We start from the raw sequence: 12,836 nt of genomic DNA on the forward strand, positions 1-12,836 counted from the left end.
AGACGTTTTCTTCCATTTTTCTTTCCTTTTTTTTTTTTTCTGAGATGCTGTCTCGCTTTTTCACCCAGGCCGGAGTGCAGTGGTGCAATCTTGCTTCTGCCTCCCAAGTAGTTGGGATTACAGGCGTGCACCACCACGCCCAGCTTATTTTTGTATTTTTAGTAGAGATGGGGTTTCACCATGTTGGTCAGGCTGGTCTTGAACTTCTGACCTCGTGATCTGCCCGCCTCAGCCTCCCAAAGTGCGGGGATTACAGATGTGAGCCACTGAACCTAGCATTTTCTTCCATTTTTCAGTTGGGTCATTGATATGGTTTGGCTGTGTCCCCACCCAAATCTCATCTTGAATTCCCATGTGTTGTGGGAGGTAACTGAATCATGGGAGCAAGTCTTTCCCATCCTGTTCTCATGATAATGAATAAGTCTCACAAGATGTGATGGTTTTAAAAAGAGGAGTTCCCCTGCACAAACTCTCTCTCTTTGCCTGCTGCCATCCATCTTAAGACGTAACTTGCTCTTCCTTGCCTTCTGCCATGATTGTAAGGCTTCCTCAGCCATGTGGAACTGTAAGTCCAAATAAACCTCTTCCTTGCTGGGAAGGCAGACTGAGTCAGGAGGACTGCTTGAGGCCAGTAGTCCAAAACCAGCCTGGGCAACATAGTAAGACTCCTGTCTCGAAAAATAAAAATACAGTCGGACACAGTGGCTCACACCTGTAATCCCAGCACTTTGGGAGGCCAAGGCGGGTGGATCACCTGAGGTTGGGAGTTCGAGAGGGCAATAAGAGTGAAACTCCGTCTCAACAAAAAAAAAAAAAAGGGGAGGCTGAGGCAGGAGAATGGCGTAAACCCAGGAGGCGGAGCTTGCAGTGAGCTGAGATCTGGCCACTGCACTCCAGTCCGGGCGACAGAGCGAGACTCCGCCTCAAAAAAAAAAAAAAAAAAAAAAAAAAGAAAGAAAAAAGGAAAAAAAAAAAGTCTTCCTTTTGTAAATTGCCCAGTATTGGGTATGTCTTTATCAGCAGCATGAAAAATGGACTAATACAGTTATTATTATTAGTTTTTTGCTACTGAGTTGTAGGAGTATCTGATACATATTTTGGTAACTAATCCCTTATCAAATATATTGTTTCCAAATATTTTTTCCCATTCCATAGGCTGCCTTTTCATTCTGCTGACTGTTTCCTTTGCTTCAGGTAAGGGACTTTGAAACAACTATTTGGGCTGCAGGACAGCCTCTTCTGTTCGCTTTCTTACTCTCTACTGTGTTCTGCATAAATAAGGTTATGAATTAGCTGTTGTTCATATAGGTGAAAGATTTGCATCTGTGGATGCTTAGATAGCACATATGGTAAACATAGAACTTCACCATTTATAATCTTTGAACAACTGATACACTTAGAAAAGCACTTTTTGACCAGGTGCGGTGGCTCATGCCTGTAACCCCAGCACTTTCGGAGGCCAAGGCGGGCAGATCACCTGAGGTCAGGAGTCCAAGACCAGCCTGGACAGCATGGTGAAACCCTATCTCTACTAAAAGTACAAAAATTAGCCAGGCATGGTGGTGGGCGCTTGTAATCCCAACTACTCGGGAGACTTTAGGCAGGAGAATTGCTTGAACCTGGGAGGCAGAGGTTGCAGTGAGCCGAGATCATGCCACTGCTCTCCAGTCTGGGTGACAGAGCAAGACTCCGTCTCAAAAAAGCAAAAAAAAAAAAAAAAAGAGGCCAGGTGCAGTGATTCATGCCTGTAATCCCAGCACTATGGGAGTCCGAGGTGGGCAGATCACGAGGTCAAGAGATCAAGATCATCCTGGCCAACATGGTAAAACCCTGTCTCTACTAAAAATACAAAAGTTAGCACCTACGGTCCCAGCTACTTGGGAGGCTGAGGCAGGAGAATCGCTTGAACCTGGGAGGTGGAGGTTGCAGTGAGCCGAGATCACGCCATTGCACTCCAGCCGGGTGACAGAGCAAGACTTCATCTCAAAAAAAAAAAAAAAAAAAAGGCAGTTTTCTTTTCATTTTTCCCTGGGCCATTATTTTTAACAAAACATTTTTGCAAATCCATTTTTGTTATAAAGAAAATTATAAACTATCACCTATATTTTTGTGTAGGTACTTTACTAAATATTTTACTTAAAATTCAAAGTACAGGCCAGGCATAGTGGCTTGTGCCTGTAATCCTAGCACTTTGGGAGGCCAAGGTGGGCAGATCACCTGAGGTCAGGAGTTCGAGATCAGTCTGGACAACATGGTGAAACCCCATCTCTACTAAGAATGCAAAAATTAGCCAGGCGTGGTGGTGCACAACTGTAGTCCCAGCTACTTGGGAGGCTGAGGCAGGAGAATTGCTTGAACTTGGGAGGCGGAGGTTGCAGTGAACCACGATTGTGCCACTGCACCACAGCTTAGGTGACAAGAGCAAAACTCCATCTCAAAAAAAAACAAAAACAAAAAAATTTCAAAGTACATACTGATACATGTTCTACAACATAGGTGAACCTTGAAAACATTATGCTAAGTGAAAGCAGTCACGAAAGACCACATATTGTATAACTGCATTTATATGAAATGTCCAGAACAGGTAAATCTGTAGAAATAGAAAGCAGATGGGCCAGGCGCAGTGGCTCACACTTGCAATCCCAGAACTCTGGGAGGCCGAGGTGGGCAGAACACCTGAGGTCAGGAGTTTGAGACCAGACTGGCCAATATGGTAAAACCCCATCTCCATTAAAAATACAAAAAAAATTAGCTGGGCATGGTGGTGCGTCCCTGTAATCCCAGCTACTCAGGAGGCTGAGGCAGGGGAACTGCTTGAACCTGGGAGGTGGAGGTCGCAGTGAGCCGAAATCACGCCATTGCACTCCAGCCTGAGCAACAAAGTGAGATTCTGTCTCAAAAAAAGAAAGCAGTTTCATGGTTGTCAGGGGCAAGACATAGGACAATGGGTGGGATTGCTAACGGATATGGGGTTTCTCTGGGGTAATACAAATGCGCTAAAATTGACTATGGTAATGACTGCACAAATCTGTGAGCATACTAAAAACTATTGAACTATATATTTTAAGTGAATGAACTATATGGTATGTGAATTATATTTCAATAAAGTCATTTTAAAACAGGCCTGTTCTAAGTTAATTTTACCATTTCAAATCAGTCATTCAATTTATCACTGCGCAGAAATGAGTTAATATAGCAGATCTGATTGCTATCTTTTGAAAGACTTGCTTACAAGGTTGGTCCTGGGCTGGCATCTGCAAACTTGGATTTGTTTTTGTTTTTTTTTTTAAGATGGAGTCTCACTCTGTCGCCCAGGTTGGAGTGCAGTGGTGCGATCTCAGCTCACTGCAAGCTCTACCTCCCGGGTTCACGCCATTCTCCTACCTCAGCCTCTCGAGTAGCTGGGACTACAGGCGCCTGCCACCACGCCTCACTAAATTTTTTTGTATTTTTACTAGAGACGGGGTTTCACCATGTTAGCCAGGATGGTCTCGATCTCCTGACGTCATGATCCACCCACCTTGGCCTCCCAAAGTGCTGGGATTACAGGCATGAGCCACCGTACCTGGCCACATCTGCAAACGTGAATTTCTAAAAGGTTCCCATCATCCTAAATTTGTAAGGATGGCTCAATGTACAGTTTGTATAAACAATGTGATTTATATTGAACTCCTGCTTTCCTTATGAGAGTCTGAAATTTTAGGATGTGACTAGCTCCCACTATAAACTCTAGGCTCATCTCCAATGAGCTTTCCCAGTAGACAATACTTCACATGTATTTGTCACAACTTGTTACTGGGGGAATTAAGTACATCCTGGGTGACTCCACTGGGTGAGGACCCCTGGAAGCTTGTGCCTGGTTTTCCCCATGCACTTTTTCCCTTTGCTGATTTTGCTTTGCAACCCTTCACTGCAATAAATTATAATCAGGAGTATAACTACATGCTAAATCTTACAAATTCTTCTAGTAAATCATCAAAACTAGGGGTGGTCTTGGAGACCTCTGACACAACTTCACAATTATTTATTTATTGAGACGGAGGAGTCTTGCTCCGTCACCCAGGCTGGAGTGCAGTGGTGCGATCTTGGCTCACTGCAACCTCTGCGTCTAAGGTTCAAGCAATTCTCCTTCCTCAGCCTCCCGAGTAGCTTGGATTACTGGCACCCACCACCACACCTAGCTAATTTTTGTATTTTTAGTAGAGATGGGATTTTGCCATGTTGTCCAGGCTGGTCTTGAACTCCTGACCTCAGATGATCCACCTGCCTTGGCCTCCCAAAGTGCTGGGATTATAGGCATGAGCCACTATGCCCAGCCAACAACCTCACAATTATATAATTAGCATCAAATATTTATGTAAGCCTATAAATACCTGAGTGAAAAAATAAATAATAGGCCAAGCATGGTGGCTCACGCTTATAATCCCAGCATTTTGAGAGGCTGTGGCAGGAGGATCGCTTGAAGCCAGGAGTTCTGAGCAATATAGTGAGACCACACTGCTACAAGAAATTTAAAAATTAACTGGGTGCAGTGGTGTAAGCCTGTGGTCCCAGTTACTCAGGAAGTCAAGGTGAGATGACCACTTGACCCCAGGAATTCAAAGCTTCAATAAGCTATGATTGCACCACTGCACTCTAGCCTGGGCAACAGACAACTTGTCTGTAAAAAGAAAATAAAAGAAAAAAAAGAAAACAGAAAAAAAGATACACACACAAAACCTTTTAGATAGGTAGGTATTTATATCCTCATTTTATAGATGAGATATTGAGGCTCAAAGAATTTACCTAAGCTGCCTAAAGGCCAGAGAGATAATACAAGGCAGAGATGGGATTCAAGCCTAGGTTTATCTGACTCCAAAGCCATATTTCCACCATGACACTAAAATAGTTTATCTATCACAAGAGGCTAATGAGGTAAACAGTTATTTAATTTATCAAATAACAGAAGTAATGTATGAACACAGATAATTTAACTTTTTAAAATTAATAACAAAAAATATTCAGTAACTTCAATAAAATTTGTTTAATGCAGCTATGGTAAAAAAAAATTACTTCAACACAGTAGATGACAATGAAGTGGTCATACATAATTAAAACTTACTCTACTATCTCTGCCAGTGAAATGTAACAAAAACACAGAACGATATTAACAAAGGCATTAACAAAGCAATTCAGTTTGAATTAACTTACCATTCTTGTTTTACACTTTTGAGGTTATCTACGTCTTTCATTCTCTTTTGCCTTACTGTAAAAGTAAAAAGAAAGTAAGTAAAAAAAAAAGTAGGTAAGAAGCTTAATATGTAAGTTACCATGTAGTCCTAAAATATTACTTAAAAGGGTCTAAAGAAAAAGTGAGCAAACTCAAAGCTGTCATTTCCATCTACAAAATAAAGCAATGATAGAAAATACATTTTCAAGTCTGATAATCTGACAAAAGAAAGACTTCTTAAAACTTATGATGAAAAAAAGTATAATATACCATTTGACTTAGCCAATGAACTGGGCGTATGGCTCACATCTGTAATTCCAGCACTTTGAGAGGCCAAGGTAGGAGGATTGCTTAAGCCAAGGAGTTCAAGACTAGCCTGGGTAAAATAGTGAGACTGTCTCTACAAAAAATGGCTGGGTGCAGTAGCTCACACCTGTAATCCCAGCACTTTGGGAGGTCAGGTTGGGTGGGTCACTTTTTTTTTTTTTTTTTTTGAGATGGAGTTTCACTCTTGTTGCCCAGGCTGGACTGCAATGGCATAATCTCGGCTCACCACAACCTCCGCCTCCCGGGTTCCAGAGATTCTCCTGCCTCAGCCTCCCGAGTAGCTGGGATTACAGGTATGCACCACCATGCCCGGCTAGTTTTGTATTTTTAGTAGAGTCGGGGTTTCTCCATGTTGGTCAGGCTGGTCTCGAACTCCTGACCTCAGGTGATCCGCCTGCCTCGGCCTCTCAAAGTGCTAGGATTACAGGTGTGAGCCACCATGCCTGGCCGTGGGTGGATCACTTGAGGCCAGGAGTTTGAGACCAGCCTGGCCAACGTGGTGAAACCCTGTCTCTTCTAAAAAATATAAAAATTAGCCGAGTGTGGTGGTATGCACCTGTAGTCCCAGTTATTCAGGAGGCTGAGGCAGGAGAATCACTTGAACCTGGGGGGCAGAGGTTGCAGTGTGCTGAAATCACACCACTGCACTCCAGCCTGGGCAATAGAACAAGACTCCATCTCAGAAAAAAAAAAAAAAAAAAAAAAAAAAAATTAGCCAGGCATTATGGTGCACCTCCGTGGTTCCAGCTGGTCAGGAGGTTGAGGTGCTGAGGTGAGAGGATCACTTGAGCCCAGGAGTTCAAAGCTGCAGTGGGCCATCATCATGCCACTGTGCTCCAGCCTGGACAACAGCCCTATGCATCTGCAGGCTCAACCAATCATGGATCAAAAATACTCAGGTAAAAAAAAAAATAAGAAAAACAATACAGCAAAAAATAATACAAATTTTAAAATTACATAACCATTATTTACATAGTATTAGGTATTATAAGTAATTTAAAGGTGATTTACAGTATACAGGAGGATGTGCATACGTTATCTGCAAATAATATGCTATTTTATGCAAGGGACTTGAGCATCAGCAGATGTGGGTATCTATGGGGGTCCTGGAACCAATCTGGGACACCAAGTGACAGCTGTAGTCCAAACTACTGGTCTGCTGAGAAGGCCTGGAAGCAAAGACATACCAGAAGCAATGAGCACCCTAAGTGCCTTTATCTTGGTTTCTAAATATTCTACTGTGTAAGGAGACTGTTTTTCCTAAACAGTCCTTACTGGCTCCTTCGAGAAAAGGATAACTTCAGGGCAGGGGCAGAGAAACATGAACATGGAACACTTTTGCTCCAGTAAAGGTACTCAAAGAATGGTAAGGACAGGGCCAGGCGTGGTGGCTCACGTCTGTAATCCCAGCAGTTTGGGAGGCCAAGGTGGGCGGATCACCTGAGGTCAGGAGTTTGAGACCAGTCTGGCCAACACGATGAAAACCCATCTCCACTAAAAATATAAAAATTAGCCGGGCATGGTAGCAGGCACAAGTAATCCCAGCTACTTGGGAGGCTGAGGCAGGAGAATCACTTCAACCCTGGAGGTGGAGCTTGCAGTGAGCCGAGACTTTGCCACTGCACTCCAGCTCTGGTAACAGAGTGAGTGAGACTCTGTCTCAAAAAATAAACAAATAATAAGTTAAAAAGAAAAAATGAAAAGAAAAAGTGACCCCAAAACCACTCTGAAGGGGCTCCCATTGGGTGAATCTGGTAAACTGAACATCTAAAAAAATAACAATACTAGTGGATTATGCTCCATTGAATAAAACAAAAATATGTGAGTCTATACTACTAGATTTTTTTTTTTTTTTTTTTTTTTTTGAGACGGAGTCTCGCTCTGTCGCCCAGGCTGGAGCGCAGTGGCCGGATCTCAGCTCACTGCAAGCTCCGCCTCCCGGGTTTACGCCATTCTCCTGCCTCAGCCTCCCGAGTAGCTGGGACTACAGGCGCCCGCCACCTCGCCCCGCTAGTTTTTTGTATTTTTTAGTAGAGACGGGGTTTCACCGTGTTAGCCAGGATGGTCTCGATCTCCTGACCTCGTGATCCGTCCGTCTCGGCCTCCCAAAGTGCTGGGATTACAGGCTTGAGCCACCGCACCCGGCCAATTTTTTTTTAATAAAAAAGATGAGGCCAGGTATGGTGGCTCATGCCTGTACTCCCAGTACTTTGGGAGGCCGAAGCAGTTGGATCACTTCAGGCCAGGAGTTCGAGACCAGCCTGTCCAACATGGCAAAACCCCATCTCTACTAAAAATACAAAAATCAGCTTGGCGGCCAGGTGCAGTGGCTCGTGCCTGTAATCCCAGCACTTTGGGAGGCCGAGGCAGGCAGATCACGAGGTCAGGAGATATAGACCATCCTGGTTAACACAGTGAAACCCTGTCTCTACTAGAAAATATAAAAAATTAGCCGGGCGTGGTGGCGGGTGCCTGTAGTCCCAGCTACTCAGGAGGCTGAGGCAGGAGAATGGTGTGAACGTGGGAGGCGGAACTTGCAGTCAGCGGAGATCACGCCACTGCACTCCAGCCTGGGTGACACAGTGAAAATCAGCTTGGCATGGTGACACATATCTGTAATCCCCGCTACTCGGGAGGCTGAGGCACGAGAATTACTTGAACCCAGGAGGCAGAGGTTGAAGTAAGCCAAGAATGAGCCACAGCACTCCAGCCTGAGATGAACTCTTTTTTTTTTTTTTTTTTTTGGGGACGGAGTCTCGCTCTGTCGCCCAGGCTGGAGTGCAGTGGCCGGTTCTCAGCTCACTGCAAGCTCCGCCTCCCGGGTTTATGCCATTCTCCTGCCTCAGCCTCCGAGTAGCTGGGACTACAGGCGCCCGCCACCTCGCCCGGCTAGTTTTTTTTTGTATTTTTTAGTAGAGACAGGGTTTCACTGTGTTAGCCAAGATGGTCTCGATCTCCTGACCTCGTGATCCGCCCGTCTCGGCCTCCCAAAGTGCTGGGATTACAGGCTTGAGCCACCGCGCCCGGCCGAGATGAACTCTTTAATAAACTCAACAGTAATGTGACATTACCATAAGCAAAATACATTCCAAATACAGTAATACACTGTGTAACAACATTTTGGTTAATGACGGACTGCATATACAATGATGGTCCCGTAAGATTATAATAGTATATTTCTACTGTGCCTTTTCTATGTTGAGATACGTTTAGATATGCAAATATTATGTCATACATACCATATGTTATGATACTTTACCATTATATCATAAGTGCCTACAGTATTTGGTACAGTAACATGCTGTACAGGTTTGTAGCCTAGGAGCAATATTACACCATACAGCCTATGTGTACAGTTGGCTGTACCATCAGGTTTGTGAAAATATGTTGTATGACATTCACACAATGACAAAACTGCCTAATGACACACTTTTCAATATGTACCCCCTCCATTAAGTGACACATGATTATATATACAGATTTAAAATGTTTAAATTCCTTATTGAAAGAGAGTGAGAGAAAAAGAAAAAGGAAAATTAAACTCTTGAGGGTGACATCAGCAAAATGGAAGAATAGGTAGGTCCAGGCACCTGTCCCCTCTACAGAAATATCAAAAGACAAGTAGAAACTCTTAGAACCAACTTTGTCAGAACCCTAGAAAACAGTCAAAGAAGGGTTACAGCAACCAAGAGAATGCTGAACCAAGAAAATGGCAACTTAAAAATGGTAGGCAAGTGGCCGGGCGCGATGGCTCACGCCTGTAATCCCAGCACTTTGGGAGGCAGAGGTGGGTGAATCACGAGGTTAGGAGATCGAGATCATCCTGGACAACATGCTGAAACCCTGTCTCTACTAAAAATACAAAAACTAGCTGGGTGTGGCGGCGTGTGCCTGTAATCCCAGCTACTTGGGAGGCTGAGGCAGGAGAATTGCTTGAACCCGGGAGGTGGAGGTTGCAGTCAGCTGAAATTGCGCCACTGTACTCCAGTCTGGCGACAAAGCTAGACTCCGTCTCAAAAAAAAAGTAGGCAAGCTGGGCGCAGTGGCACACTCCTGTATCCCCAGCTACTTGGGAGGCTGAGAGGCAGGAGATCACTTGAGCCAGGGAATTTGAGGCTGCAGTGAGCCATGATCATGTCAGCATGCTCCAGCCTGAGCAACAGAGCAAGAATCTGTCTCTTTAAAAAAAAAAAAAAAAAAGGATATGCAAAAATGGGCAAAGGACTTGTGTGAATAGACATTTTTCCAAAGAAGAAATAAAAATGGCCAATACGCACATGAAAAGATGCTCAAAATCAATAGTTCCTAGAAAATACAAATCAAAACCATAACGAGATACTACTTCACACCCATTAGGACAGCTATTAAAAAGAAAACAAAAAGCAGAAAACAAGTGTTGGCAAGGTTGTAAAGAAACTGAAACCCTGGTACACTGCTGGTGGGAATGTGAAATACCACAGTTCTGAGGAAAACAGTTTGGTGGCTACAGCAATATTCACAATAGCTAAAAGGTGGAAACAACCCAAGCATCCATCAACAGATGAATATGGATAAACAAAATGAGGGGTGCATAAGCAATGGAATATTATTCAGTCATAAAAGGAGTGAAATTCTGATACATACTATAACATGGATGAATGCTGAAAACATGATGCTACATGAATAAAAAAGTCAGATACAAAAGGACAAATACTTTATGATTCCAAACATATAAAATATCTAGAATAGGTGATTGATAAAGACAGAAAGTAGGACAGAGGTTACTAGGGATTGAGATGAATGGGGAAGGACCAGTTACTTAATGGGTAGTCCCAGCTACTCGGGAGGCTGAGGCAGGAGAATCACTTGTACCCAGGAGGCGGAGGTTGCAGTGGGCTGAGACCATGCCATTGCACTCCAGCCTGGGCAACAAGAGTGAAACTCAGTCTTAAAACAAAAAGAAGGCCAGGCGCGGTGGCTCAAGCCTGTAATCCCAGCACTTTGGGAGGCCGAGACGGGCGGATCACGAGGTCAGGAGATCGAGACCATCCTGGCTAACATGGTGAAACCCCGTCTCTACTAAAAAATACAAAAAACTAGCCGGGCGAGGTGGCGGGCGCCTGTAGTCCCAGCTACTCGGGAGGCTGAGGCAGGAGAACGGCATATAAACCCGGGAGGCGGAGCTTGCGATGAGCTGAGATCCGGCCACTGCACTCCAGCCCCGGCGACAGAGCGAGACTCCGTCTCCAAAAAGAAAAAGAAAAAAAAAAAAAATTAGAATGTCTCCAATTTGCAACTTCTAATGCAATAATGAATCTAGGCAATGATATCAATGGCTGCTAAAATCACAAAGATAACCAGACCAAAAAACATGCCTCAGTGTAAAAGCTGGTACCACCATCTATTCTTGCCAAAAATGTGAATCTGAATCCATTCAAGTCCCTAGATCTAGCTACCAGATTACAGGAAATACAGGGCACAAAGGGGCATAATCAGATGATATCGCAAGAATGCAATCAACAAAGTCCAGAATGTGGGAAATTCTTTAGGAAAAATGATCCATTTTCTTTAATACATGTATTACTAGGGAGAAAAAAGAGATGACGTAGATTCCTTAAATATTTCAGAAACATATCAATGTATTACAATGTATGGACCATATTTAGATTTTGATTTAAATAAATCAACTGTAAAAAAAGTTATAAAAGAATCAGTAACATCTGAATAGTGATGGGATATCTGATGTTATTTTGGAGAGATGATTTTTAGGGTGTGGCGATGGGACTGTAGCTGTAAGTTTTTTTAAGTCACTGCTTTAATACATACTGAAATATTGACTGATGAATACTATAACTGGAACTTGCTTCAAACAATCAAGTGGATTGAGGAGTGGATGGAACATAATTAAAATCAAAACAGCCATGACTTGATAATCATCAAGCTGGGTAATGAGTAGACATGAGAGTTTACTGTTCTCTCCATTTTTATACATACTTGAAAATTTTCATAATAAAAATTGGAATGAAAAACTCTACCCTAAAAATATACACACCTAGAGTGCTCTACCGCCATTTCATTCGTTTTTTTAAAAGGCAGTACTTTTGATCTATCATAAAATTACTCTTAATAATCTAAGAGTAGCAGTAATTTCAAAGATTTGAGTCCTTATGAAATATAACTTGCCTCTTACTCTCCAAACCAAAAATTTGAAGCTGTGAAAAGTAATGCGAATCCACATTTAAACTAATGACTATGAAAAGATGTATTATGACTACAATAAAGATTACTTTGTAAGAAAAAAAATGAAAGAGCTTCATATGACATTTGGTTGATTTATGGCTTAAAAAAAATCAATGACTTTTTCACAATTTTAAAATTAAATAAACAGGCTAGGTATGGTGGCTCACACCTGTAATCTCAGCACTTTGGGATGTCAAAGTGGGAGGATTGCTTGAGGCCAGGAGTGCCAAACCAGCCTGGGCAACACAGGCAGACCTCATCTCCGTAAAAAATACAAAAATTTGGCTGGGCGTGGTAGCTCACGCCTGTAATTCCAACACTTGGGGAGGCCAAGGCAGGTAGATCATGAGGTCAGGAATTCGAGACTAGCCTGGCCAACATGGTAAAACCCGTCTCTACTAAAGACACAAAAAATTAACTATGCATGGCAGCACACGCCTGTAATCCCAGCTACTCAGCAGGCCGAGGGAGGAGAATTGCTTTAACCCGGGAGGCAGAGGTTGCGGTGAGCAGCTGACATTGCGCCATTGCACTCCAGCCTGGGCGACAGGGCAAGACTCTGTCTCAAACAAAACAAAACAAAACAAAACAAAACAAACAAAAACAACTTAGCCAGGCATGGTGGCATATGCTGTAGTCCCAGCTACTCCACAGGCTGAGATGGGATGATCGCTTGAACCCAGGAAGTTGAGGCTGCAGCGACCTGTGATCATTCCACTACATTCCAGCTTGGGCAACAGACGGAGACCCCGTCTTAAAAAACAAAACCCAGCAGCCCCGTATGATGGCTCACTCCTGTGATCCCAGCACTTTGGGAGGCCAAGGTAGGTGGATCACCTGAGGTCAGGAGTTTGAGACCAGCCTGGACAACATGGTCAAACCCCATCTCTACTAAAAATACAAAAATTAGGCGGTGTGATGGCGAGTGCCTGTAGTCTCAGCTACTTGAGAGGCTGAGGCAGGAGAATTGCTTGAACCTAGGAGGCGGAGGTTGCAGTGAGCTGAGATCGTACCACTGCACTCCAGCCTGGGTGACAGAATGAGACTCCGTCTCAAAAAAAAAAAAAAAAGAAAAAAATTC

General features: G+C 43.4%; 1 protein-coding gene across 2 annotated transcripts in view; it reads right to left on the reverse strand.

Annotated features, from left to right (window-relative positions):
• The window catches only part of UBXN2A (UBX domain protein 2A), a 68,556-nt gene that overhangs the window by 42,270 nt on the left and 13,450 nt on the right, over positions 1-12,836 (reverse strand). For both annotated transcript variants that reach the window (XM_010358482.2, XM_030921735.1), the window contains exon 2: positions 5,191-5,245. In XM_010358482.2, coding sequence (XP_010356784.1) covers positions 5,191-5,231 — 41 coding nt within the window. In that variant the 5' untranslated portion in view covers positions 5,232-5,245. The remainder of the gene's footprint in view (positions 1-5,190; positions 5,246-12,836) is intronic.

This window comes from Rhinopithecus roxellana, chromosome 17, assembly GCF_007565055.1.
Source record: "Rhinopithecus roxellana isolate Shanxi Qingling chromosome 17, ASM756505v1, whole genome shotgun sequence".
In the NCBI taxonomy this organism is placed as follows: Eukaryota; Metazoa; Chordata; class Mammalia; order Primates; family Cercopithecidae; genus Rhinopithecus; species Rhinopithecus roxellana.